The sequence below is a fragment of the Pituophis catenifer genome, unplaced genomic scaffold (genome assembly GCF_029215685.1).
Source record: "Pituophis catenifer annectens isolate HBS135680 unplaced genomic scaffold, rPitCat1.0.hap2 SCAF_12, whole genome shotgun sequence".
Classification (NCBI taxonomy): Eukaryota; Metazoa; Chordata; class Lepidosauria; order Squamata; family Colubridae; genus Pituophis; species Pituophis catenifer.
The window spans coordinates 6,524,263-6,537,059 of NW_027256892.1; the positions used below are offsets into that span (position 1 = coordinate 6,524,263).

The window sequence follows — 12,797 nt, forward strand, 5'->3', positions numbered from 1 at the left end:
AAGAACTCCTCCTCTGAGCAGTGCCCACCGAGGGAAGGGCGGTGCTGCCCCTCCGAGGCGCCTTCAGTCTTCCCCCGAGCAGGGGCCGGGCTGCGGAGCCTTAAGCGGCGGCCGGGGGTCCCGTGCGCCTGGAGAGCGCGCTCCTGCCGCGATTCCCGCGGAGAGCTGCTTTGGCAGACTCCCGGCGTCCGGAGGGCGGCAAGCCAGGCTCCTTCCCCTCCCAGCCTGTCCTCCCTGCCATGGCTCCCCCGTGGCCCCCCAACGGGACGTGGCCGGGGGCGGCGGAGCCAGCGGGGTTGGGGGGCAACGGCACCAATTGCTCTGGGGCGGAAAGCAGCCTCAGCCGGCAGGGAGCGCTCGGGGCAGCCCTCAGCCTGGCCGTGCTGGTGACGGTGGCCGGCAACCTGCTGGTGGTGGTGGCCATTGCTAAGACCCCCCGCCTGCAGACCATGACCAACATCTTCATCACTTCTCTAGCCTGCGCTGACCTCGTCATGGGACTTTTGGTGGTGCCTCCAGGGGCTACCCTGGTTCTGAGCGGCCACTGGCTGTATGGCACTACCGTCTGTGAGCTGTGGACCTCGCTGGACGTGCTGTGTGTGACGGCCAGCATCGAGACCCTGTGTGTCATTGCAGTGGACCGATACTTGGCTATCACGGCCCCGCTGAAGTATGAGATGCTGATGACTAAGAGCCGAGCACGGGGAGTGGTCTGCCTGGTGTGGGCCGTGGCTGCCTTCATCTCCTTCTTGCCCATCATGAACCACTGGTGGCGGGATGGGGCGGATGTGGAAGCCCTGCGCTGTTACAAGGATCCTCTATGCTGTGACTTTGTCACCAACATGCCCTATGCCATCTTGTCTTCTATCATCTCTTTCTACGTGCCTCTGTTGGTCATGATTTTTGTCTATGCCCGGGTCTTTGCCATCGCTACCAGGCAACTTCATGTCATTGAAAAGGACAAGGGGAGGTTCCTTCAGGATACATCCAAAGGCTTCCGCCGTAGGAGGCCCTCCCGTCTTCTGATTGCCATCAAAGAACACAAAGCCCTGAAGACTTTGGGCATCATCATTGGGGTCTTCACTCTCTGTTGGCTGCCCTTCTTTGTGGCCAACATCATCAAGGTCTTTGCAAGATCCTTCGTCCCTGACCCGCTTTTTCGCTTCTTCAACTGGCTGGGCTATGTCAACTCAGCTTTCAACCCCATCATCTACTGCCGCAGTCCTGACTTCAGGTGTGCCTTCAAAAAACTCTTGTGTTGCCCAAGGAGATCTGATTCCCAGCTTCATGCTTTTTCCAAGGACCTGCAGAGATGCTTTTGTGCCTTCAGCTCCGGGGAGAGCAAATCCATTGCTACAGTTTCCAGAGAGGAGGAAGAGGAGGAGGAGGAAGAAGAGGAGGACTTGGCCACTGGTAGCACTAGCAGTGGCTCCAGTAACAGGACCGAGGAAACAAAGCATGTGTATCTGCCCAGCAATGGGCACAGTTGCACCCAGCGTCCCCTGGGGGAAACCCAGCTCCAAGGCACCCAGATCACTTTGTGTCCACAGCTGGAAGAGTAGGTGTTGGGAATGGTAGTGGGGATAGAAAGAGACCTGACTAGAGAGTGAATGGCATCTGGGGAGGGGGACAGGAAGAGTCCAAAATTGTTTTCTGGAAGGGTCTACATTTCTTCTCCTCTAATGTGCTACAAAGAAACTGGAAGGGTTGTGAAAATATTTCCTGTCAGAATCCTTTACTTGTTTGCTTTGGAAGCAAAATCTTAACTATTTTCACTGAGTCTTGCTCTCTAATAAGTGTGTTCAGAAGAGGATTTGCAACTACTGTAGTAATGACCAATGAATCCTGTGGTAGCTATTTCAGTTACTGGACTGTGAACAGAGCTGGTTGTAACTCAGGTGCAAAACATACCTTGTATGCTGGAGCCAGAATCAAGGGACAGGGAATAGGACATCCTGAGGTTATCAGAACTGGGCTGCAGAATTCCAGATGCCTACTAGAAGCTGAAAAGAGATGCCAAACCCCAACTCTTTGCTGCTATGCAGTCAGGTTTTTGTTTTATTTTTATATCAGAGTTATGACAACACTAGGAAATCTTTCCTTTTGACCATTAGCAGTCAGTCAGTGCCGATGATGCTGGCTTAGACAGATAATCTAACCCACTATATAGTAGCTTTTGTTACTGTGTCTCTGTTGCAGCTGCAAACTCTTATTTGATTTCCTTTTCAGAAATGGACTGATAGCTTTCAGACACTGAGCAGGAGCTCATTTTTTAGTTTCTCCTTTCCAGGTGAAATGCTGAGAGGTTAAGAAGCCCATCTCCAGAAATGGCCATTCCTCTTTGTGGCTTCTGCAGGAAAAATATCCCAACAATTCAGAATCCAAATATCCTAGCCATAAAACAGGGGCATCACATTGCTCTAGCTTGAAGGTTGCTCTTGTCAGGCAGTATTTCTGATGTGTGGGGAATGTTAAAGGAAGACACACTTGTCTTTTCTTATGTGTTGCATTGACATTTGTTTTTGATTCAAGTGCTGGAGTTTGGCTTAACCTGCTAAGCACCGTATCCAATAGAAAGATCAATTTGGCTCCACTTGGGTGGTGATCATTTTGGTGGACCATGAGAGCAGAAGGGTAAGGGAGAGGTCGGGGAACAACTGGAGTGAGTTGAGGGAGGCAGATGACAGTAGACATGAAGGTTGGCAAAAGGGATAGTTGTGCCAGGCTCAAAGGATCAGGAGTTGCAATTCAGAAGATATATTGCTCACACCTATACACAAGAATCTAGTCAATTAAACTTCAGTACTAAATTGGCACCAGATAAGGGTCAATGGAATTCAAGAGGGCTTGGACTTAGAGCATTTGTGGGAATGTGGTGACTCTAAGCTGATGAAGCACTTAACTCCGATCCCCAGCTCTGCCTTCTCTTCTCCTACAAGTTGGGGGAAGGCTGGAATGGGTTGGGGGAGGCAGGTGGCAGCAGACATGAAGGTTGTCATACCTCAGCCTTCTCCAGCTGCTACCTTCCAGATGTATGTAAAGTTCTTGTTGTTACTATTGGGCTGCATTGCCAGCGACCCTGCCCTTTAAAAACAATCCATTCATTTAACAGACTGAATCTTGAAAGGAAAACCTTATCAGAAGAGGAAGGGAGGAATATGTTTTATTTGTATTTATTTTATTACTACCAGCTGTAATCCTCTTACCAAGTGACAAATGTCAAGATAGGGTCAAGTCTTAGTACACAATTCATACACTGGACTCCCAACATCCCTTTTTCTTTCCAAAGGCAAAACCTCCAATAACCTGGGATATAGAAGGCAGTGTGCCATCAACGTTTACCTTTCTCATACCCCCTTCTAGGAAACACTCCCCACCCCCATTAATTTGGGTGAACAGCCTTCTCCAGAGACAGGATCATGCAGCTTGTGAAATTCTCAGCAACCTAACAGCTTTGGAGGTAGCAGGTTGGGGAAGACTGATGTTTGGGATCTGTAGTTTTCTGGAAGGAAGAATAGATTGCCACATCGGTGTCTTAGATTCAGATAAGTAGTTGTGCTGTTCCTCCACCCCACTGTGGGGAGATGGAGAAGTGACCTACCACAGCTGTCAGCCTTGGCTGCTTTTCCATGTTCCTTCACTGCCAAACCAGATTGGGAAGAAGAAAATCCAAGTTTCTGTGTCAACTTCTGTTCACAGTAAGCTACTATGATGTTTCTCAAAGGCAGCTGCTACTTAGCCCAGTCTAGTAGCCTACAGACTCCTTGCATTTTGCCCCTTTTTCTGGATGGGCAAATGTTGGTTATTGAGTGGAAGATAAAATGTGTGTCTGTCTGCTTTTATTTTATGTGCAGAAGAAGGTGGTGGCTGAAGTTGCCTTAACCTGTTGCAGTCTGGGTGTTCCTGTATTCAGTCTTCTAGCCAGCTATATGCCCTCTTTCAGGATATTCTAATCCTTTCTAGCTTTCTTTTGATTTTTCTGATCTGTTGTCCCTAGCATTCAATTAGCATCCCACTGTCATTGCTTATCCCTTTACTTGCTTGATGAATTTACAGCCAAAGATCCAATACAACAGTCTAGAAGAATAAGCTGTTTACAGAAAGAGTAGTGATGAGATTCTAGCAACCCTCTATAAAAATAGAATAAAAATAAAGAGAAAGGATATAGAAGGTTGGCACTCTTAACAGCAAACCTGGAATCTACTAACTGCAATTGCAATTGAGCAAAGCTTTGCTACAGCCCTGGAAATTTCAGTGGAGAAGTCAGCAAGTAGTTTCAAACCAGGCTGCACAGTGAAGTAAAATATGATTTACCTATTTCAGTTGTGGAGTTGGAATAAATGCAAATATGTCCTTCGTGATAGATGTTTTGTATAATCCTTATTATGGTATTAAGCCAGCCTCCGTACATAAAATACATAAAAGAGATGTTATTTTACTTCTCCTTGATCAGTACTGACACTGCTATTAAACATTCTCAACCCAGGCTGCAATTTTTCAAAAGATATTCATTGACTTTAATATAACCTTTAAATATTTATTTTCTTTTCTTTTTTTGCAAAATGTGGTGCTCCACCCCTGAAACTAATTTATTTAAGGGCATATTTTGGCTACTGTTTTGGATACTTAAGGATCTACCTTTGTCTAAAAGATCTGAAAAGAGTGGGACAACCAAAATGAAAAGGTCTGCACCAGAGGCAGCCTAATTCTTAATTAAATGATTCAGAAGTCAAATATGTAACATTTCAAACTAATTCCTGGAGGCATTCAGTTAGCTAAAACAAGGATAAAATGGATTTTCAAATGAGCCTTTTTTAAAAAAAAAAAATGGCTTGCATAATAAGAATTTACACTGCCCATATTGACTAGATTTGCACATTACATTAAATTGTGATTTACTGAACCATGGTTTGTCTGATAAGCCATGATTTGTTGTGGCTGAATTCAGACATGCTAAACTAAAGCTAAACGCTTAATGTGATCTTAACAAAGGGTGGCGGAGCCTTTTTGTCTGCAGAAGCTTCTATCTTTTTCTTCCTTGGCTTTTCCTGCTTAGAGACTAAAAGTAAAATCTAAAAAAGTAAAATAGATTGGTCTTGATGGTGGAGTGTGATCTGGTAAATGTTCTTTCCTATCTTCTTCAGCTACAGAATCCCATCATCCCCAGCCAGGAGCGACCTGCCTGACCTAATGCAGTATAAATCTGCTCCATGTTCTGCATCTGAAGGCAGCTTTCTGACAACCTTTCATCCTCTCTCCTCCTCACTAAGCAAAATTTGCCCTTTCAAGTGTTTTTCATATGGTTTGGGTCCCAGCAAGGATGTTTATAAAGGGAATTCAAGTGTGCACAAATTGTATCAGTTTTGCATTTCCTTCTTAAATGTACATCTCTGCTTTATTCAAGGTCGATGATGGATTTTATTAAAAATTGTCCATTTCCCCAGTTCAAGTTTTATTAAAAGTATAATTGTGGTAAGATTAGTTATGCGTAGCATTTCTTTTCATGACACAATGGTCATCAAGTGACTTTCTAGCAAATGTGACCTATCCAACAAACCATGGTTAACAAAACTCACATAGCATGCATGGTATGTGAATTCTATCTACAAAGTGGGGTCTTCTTCCAGGTCTATCCATCTAGGCCAATCTTACATATTGTGTATCACTTCATTGCAAGATTTCTTGAGGGTTCAGATGAAGGGCAGGTACTGAATTGAGAATTTGAGCAGCCAACTTTGATTCTCTACTAATTCTCAAACTATTTTCTCTAGATTCAAAATCACCTGCTGTACCTTTAGCAAATGTAACATATCTTTTAAGACAAGTACTCTATCAATACAGTACATTGCTTGGTTTAGACACTGTATTATAGTATTAGCCCCCTATAAATGTCTGGTCTACAGTAGTTGAAAATAGCATTCCAAAGCCACTTAAAGGGCATTACCTGGAAATGCCCAGCACTGAATGGCAGGTATGCAAAGTTTGTCCCCTGTTCATATGAGCTACAAGTGACACATATTTATTTTATTTATTTATTTATTTATTTTATTTAATATAATTTGTATGCCGCCCTATCTCCGTAGGACTCAGGGCGGCTCACAACAAATAAAAACAAACCCAATAAAACATAAAATACATAAATATGCATACATAAAATACAAAAATGTATAAATACATAATTTAAACATATATTAAAACCCATTAAAATAATCACATAATCAATATGTGAACCTCATGACACACATCATCAAGCATTTCCTACTGGTGTAATAAAAGGCTGAGATACTTTTCAGTTATTTCCTTTTTTTTCTCTCCCTGAAGAAAAAGATTGGGAGAAGGGGATTGGGAGAGGAGATTGGAGAAGGTCATGAAGTCAACCATGATCAGGTTCTGCCAAAAAGAATTACCACCGAAGATAAACCAGCTGTCTCCATAAATGTAACAGTACTCAAGCAACAGCAGCAGCAGCAACAATAAAGGCACAGGAGGAAGTGAAAGATGGAAAAAAGGAGGATGGGATGGTGGTCAGGATCAAACTGTTTGAAGAAAAGCATGTCAGGCAGATAATCTCCATATACTAAGGGGTAAAACTAGCAATTCTCAGTGTGTTTTAGTGAGATAAATAAGCTAGTATCTTCATTCACAAAACATGCCAAGTTAAGTTCTTGGGTATATTTTGGTACCTAAAATTCTGGGCTGATCCCTGAGACCTGAAGCAGTTAAGCTTGACCTCAATTGTCCATATTCTGTAGCTTCCAGGTTAGACTTCTTTAATTTGCTACATGCAGATGGACAACTACTTAACATTGAGCTTGGATGGCAATATATCTTTGGGACTGCAAAGTTAGACTAGACATTGTGATTGTATTATCATGGTACTTCTCCAATTAGATTAGCTATTAAGAGTTTTGGATTGCCATAATGTGCACATTTTGTCATCAGTGGTCTGCTTTGGAAGCCTTCTCCCTCCAAAAAAATGATTGGGCTCATCTCAAGATTTCTTTAACTCAAATTTATCTTTTACAAATGAGCAGAAGTATCTTGCAAGCCCAAAGAGGAGAGTTGTGTACACTTTGAAAATGGTCTAGAAGAAAGTGATAAGACTTTGTAGGGGCATGTTGCTTCCTTGCTATTTGTTAAAGCAAGCACTTCTTTCTCCAGGCTTCTGCAGAACTGGGGAAAAAATATGCTGCTGGTTTAACGAATCTGCTCATTAAAACATCATGTCTTTAATTCAACCACTGCCACTGAGAACATCTGCCTGAAATAATAGATTTCCCTGGCTTCCACAAAAAAGATGAATAATCAGAATGAATTATTCTAGTTGCCACTTTAACCATGCACATCAAAGAAAACTGAAGCTAATTTTTTTTTCAGAAATCCAGCTGATAACAAATGGGGAGGGAGAAGCAAAAAATGGAACAACTGTAAAAAAGCCAGGCAGACAGGGAAACAATTGTCCTTTTTTTTTTTTTAAAGCTGGAGCTTGACAGATTTGAATGTCACTGTAAGCTTACATTCTTAGTGTGAGGTTTGGTTACCCCATGAGAGTGTTGGAATACACAAAAAATTTCTTCACCTCATCCTTTCTGTAAAACACAGAGGCAGCATGTATGCTGGAAATATCAAGACAGCTTTCTGTCTCCATGCTTACACCAAGAATGTTATCTCTAAAGTTTATTCGGGTAATCTTGCTTATGCTCCCAAGATCCAGCTGCCATATTTGGAATGTAGAAGGATAGCATCACTTTGGCCTGAAGTTCTCCTGGTCCCTCTTATACAATTCAGTTTTCCCCCATATCCTTTCTAAATGGTCTGTGCCAGGTTCTTCTTGCCCTATTTAGGATAGAAAAAGAACCTCATGATTGCTTGTGGCTTTTTCTATTGTCTGAATAGTGCTGACTTTAAGCAACAGTTCAGAATCTTCCACTGGCAGAAAATGCTGACTTCTAGGTGTGGATGACCTCAAGAGTCTTGTTAAAGTGTTTCAACAAGCACAGGTCTCATATGGAGTCCATTGGTGTTTGGATCCAGTTCAGGGGATAGTTTGCAATTCCATCCTCATTCATCTTGAAGGAGGTGTTCCGGTCCCAGACAGTTTAAGGGTTTTTAAACAGTCTGAGACCTGAATATCTCAAGTGGGAGCCAGTAGTGGCTCTACTAAAGCCATAGTTTTGGTCCTTGGAACACATGAGGACCATCCCAGGAAGAAGCTTTCTGAAATATATATGGAAAGCTTTGCCCTCCATCTGCTGATGTCCTTATTAGCCCACCCATCTTGTTTCTAGTCAATGCATAGTTGGCATCTATGGGAGAGTCTTATTACGCACATAGAGACAGAGATGGGGCTACTTTGACCTTTCAGATGTTCTTGAACAACTCTCAGCATCCATCATTATTGGCCATGCTGGCTGGAGCTGCTATGAATCAAGATTTGGCATCATTTAGAGAGCCACAGCTTCCTCCACAAAGTGATAAATCCTGCTTGTGGTCAGTTCAGGAAAGCATCGGCATGATCTGAACCTTTGCTGGCCAATTGGAAATGGAAGAGAGCAGGACGTGGAGGTGGAGATGTGCAGCCCACCTAGGACACAGTCAGCTGTGACTGATTAATAAATAACCATTGATGCCTTGCAGGAAAAGAGGAGGACTTAGAGCCTGTCCAAGGAGTAAGGAGTTTCAGAGATCAACAGCCGACTTGGACCACAAGTGCAAGGCTTTTAGAAAAGGATACTAAGCTTGGTGTCTACTTACATTTGACCCCAGCAGACTTTTCCTGTGACAGCACCAATTCCCTTGTCCCCATGACAGCACCCTTGCCTTCACCCTAGCTCATGAATCATGAAGGTATTATTGGCTCTCCTGATCTTAAAATAGAATCTTCCCCTTACTCCAGCTTCCTTGATAGACTCAGTCAATATTTAACATCTGTTATGCTTTATCACACTTTAGTTTGAAGATAAAGTAAGAGGATCCTAACAAGTCTGATGTTCTTGGGGAATGTTAGGCTAGATCAGGTGTCAAACTCAAGGCCCGGGGGCCGGATCTGGCCCGGGGAGTACCTAGATCTGGCCTGTGGGGCCACCCTGGAAACAGCGAGGGACTGGCCCGCGGTGCTTCTGCCAGTGAAAACGGGCTCCCAAACTCTGTTTTCAGCTGCCACGGCCTCCTGCAGCCCTCTGCCACTGCAGGAGGCTGTGGCAGCCAAAAAGGGCTTGGACCACCACAGGTGCCCCTGACAGGAGTGCTGTCGAGCTGGCCACGCCCACCCTGGCCACACACCCCCAGGTCAAACACAACCCTGATGCGTCCCTCAATGAAATCGAGTTTGACACACCTGGGCTAGATGGACCTGCTTCTCTGCTCGTTGGCCAGCTTTTCTCAGCAATGCCCCTCCCCACATTTTGTTTCCTTCCATATTCAATTTTTCTTTCTATCCTTTTTGCTTTTGGCACCCACTTCTCCCTAGGCTTCCAGTAAGTGAGGAGAAGACAACACACCTCCCCTCTTTTATCTGTGAAGGAGGAAGGAGTTGTCTTGCACCTTTCCACACTACAGCGTCCATGAAAATAATGAGGATAATGCTTTTCCTCTTATTGTCAATTTCAATCCATCACTTCTTGAAGTATAGATAGTCCTCATTCAATGACCACCATTGGAACTGACAATTTGGTCATTAAGGAAGCAGTCACCACAACAGTGCTTATGATCTTACTTCAGCTTTCCTCTGCTTTATGGACCTGTAAAGATCATAAATGTGAGGATTGATCACAAATCATCATAATTGCAAAAAGTAGAAGACAGTCATTAAACGAGGACTACTTGTAAGAATCTCTTTGCCCAAGAACTCCTCAGTTTCAGTTTGCTGGTTGTACATGATCCACAGCTCCAAGCTAGTTTCAGTCATGACCGGGTCTTCCCCCTTTCTACCTGGGCCTGCTTCTTCCCTTTTTAAACATTATTTTAACTTGGGAAATGCCCAAGTAGTGTAGACAAAGGAGACAGGAAGAAGGTGGAAATGAGAATCACCCATTTCTGCTGCCTTGGACCTTCTGGGCTGATGACAATTGACAGGAGACAATTGGAGAGTCCGAAGCGGAAACCAATGCAGTAAGTGGTGCACTAGTCAACAGTGACTCAGATCAGATGCCACAGAATGACAATCCTTTGAGGTGATGCCACAGAATAACAATCCTTAGACTAGGAAGACAAAGTTACGACTGCTAAAACAACTTTTATTACAAGATTACAGTAACAGAAATTTGTGGATCTGAGTATGCTCCTCCCCCTTCCTTTATTTTTCATGAAAGTAGGGAGGGTCAAGATTGAAACACTTTCTCCAAGTTACAATTTTGCTTTGGATTCACATTTCTTTCCTCTGACTGTGGTCCTGGATGTAGATCTTCCTCCTGTTCCTCAAGGTTATTGCTGCTTCCCATTGCACAGTGGCAGGATAGAGATGGGAATTTCCCCCCCATCGTTATAAATGTGCCACCTTAAGAATGAATGGATAATACATCAACTCAGTGTTTGGGAGACACTTTCAGATGATTAGAAGCAAGACGGATATCTAATCTACTTCTTTTTCCAAGGACAAGAGGGATCTCTCCAAGTTGCCCTTTCTGATAGGTATCTAGTAGGGGAAAAAATACCATTTTGTTCATTGAGGATCCTATTCCCATTGAAACAGCTGAGAAGGGTGTCTCCTTCCAGAGTGGATGGTTGACCACACACCATCCAGGGTGTGTCACCCACACAAAATGGCATCAGGGCTAGTCCACATATGCATAAACATTCCTTTATGGGATACCCTAAAATGTGTCATGATCTGATGACGCACCTAAGCTAAATAAATTTCCTCAAGGAGCCAAATCTTCTCTCACATAGACCCATAATCGTGAAATGCCCTTCCAAGAGGTATTACCTGGCTTTGCCATTATTTGTCTTTCCAAAGGCAATCCTTCAGAATGTTCCTTCTCTTAGGAATTTTACTAATTGATTTACTAGGTCCCAACACTCATGCTTGGCAAACCTGCCTGCCTAGATGGAAAAATAACCTGAGGAAAGGGGACAGTAGAGAGGATTGCTTAATTACTTCCCTTTCTAGCATTTGTTTCACAAAAAGTTCTGTCCTCTCCAACTGCATGTCTCTGCTCAGAAAAATTATCCCATAATTTCTTTTTCTTTTTTTTAACAGTGGGAAGGGAGCCAAGAAGGAGCTTTTCCAACTAGAAATCATGCAGGAGAGAAAGGATTAAATCAGATTTCTTAACAAGCACAGAAAAGTTACTGCTCTGATTGTCTCCCTAGCTTATGAGGAACTGACAGAAGAAAAATAAAATTGCTTCTTTTTAAATTTATTTATTAGACTTTATATGCCACTCCTTTCCGGGGGGCTTTGAACAGTTTACATTCCTTTCTTTTAACAGGAACAAAGAGATGGTAAAGAGATGATAGAGAAAGGGATAGATACATAGATAGTTGATAGATAGATAGATAGATAGATAGATAGATAGATAGATAAATAGATAGATAAATAGATAGATAGATAGATAGATAGATAGATAGATAGATAGATAGATAGATAGACCAGAGACAAATGCATATGCAAACATAACACAGAATTGAGGCTCCTAATATATAACAGCTGCCTTTCCAAGGCTTTCTTAAAAAGTCAAGTTCTGCTGCTGTCCTCCTAAAGCCAAAAGCATTATTTTGCACAGCATTCTGGAGTCTGATATCTTCATCTCACGGCCTGCTTTCTGTGTTGGGTTGAGAAAAGAAGCAGAGGATTCACTTATGTCTTTCACTCACTCATCTGTATCTACTTCCTTGCCACTTCTGACTATCTAGTGTGTAGACTTTTTTTTAATTTTCTGAAAATAGCCAAGCCTCTTCTCTGTAGCCAGTTTTTTGTTGGTGCTGCTGTTGGTGCTGCTACCCTAAGGAGTTTTTAAGACGTCTTTATGATATGTTGAATGTTTTGCATTTCACTTTTTGTTTTGGTTTTCAGTTTTAGTTCAAATGTGTGTCTGGGTGCATGTGTGAATGCCCTCGAATCAGTGTTGATTCCTAGAGCTGCCTGGATTAGTCCCTGCAGTTTCCTAGGCAAGATTTTAGCAGCAGTTACCTTCTTCCTACAGCTGAGAGAGAAGGCCTGGTCCAAGGTCACCCAGCTGGCTTCATTCCTAAAACAGAACTAGAACTCAGTCTCCTGGTTTGTAGGCTGAAACCTAGAAACCCAACCACTACCCAAACTGGCTTACTTTTTATTAATCTTAAATAATAACAATGTTTAACCAAACAACAGAATATAAATGAGAATAAGCAAATAAAGGCTGGGGAGAGATTGAGACTGGATTAACTGTTCTTCTTTTCCCTTTTGTAGCTTCAGGTGCAGATTTTGGAATAGAAAGTAATAGGCCCTTCCTGGAAATGTAGTCTTTATTGATCCTTAATGAATAAATAAAAGGCTCCGATTCCACTTGTTGGATTCACCTAAGTATCCTGTTGTAAGAAGTAGCCTTCTCTTCTGTCTAGAACTACAGTGCGCTTCCCCACTTTGTGGCGGAGGCTTCTGTTGACTTTTGCTGCTTTGGCATGACGCCTTTGGAGGCTGGATTTCTCCTTCCTTTGTTGGCTGCCCGATTCTATGTCTCCACAGGTATGTCAACATTTAGCCAGAATGAGTTGAAGTCAAGTGTGGGTCGCTTCTTCAATTGCTGTTTTTGGCTTGTTTCACTCGCATGTGAAAGGGAGAAAACAAGTCTCCACTTTGTTTCCGTCATCTACCAAGA

General features: G+C 43.0%; 1 protein-coding gene across 1 annotated transcript; it reads left to right on the forward strand.

The window, feature by feature from the left end:
- Positions 1 to 239: 239 nt before the first annotated feature.
- Positions 240 to 5,435, forward strand: ADRB3 (adrenoceptor beta 3). Its single transcript, XM_070952486.1, is given in 3 exon segments — positions 240 to 1,558; positions 5,145 to 5,253; positions 5,256 to 5,435. Coding segments are annotated over 3 exon segments (1,503 nt in total). The 3' UTR covers positions 5,331 to 5,435.
- Positions 5,436 to 12,797: the final 7,362 nt, after the last annotated feature.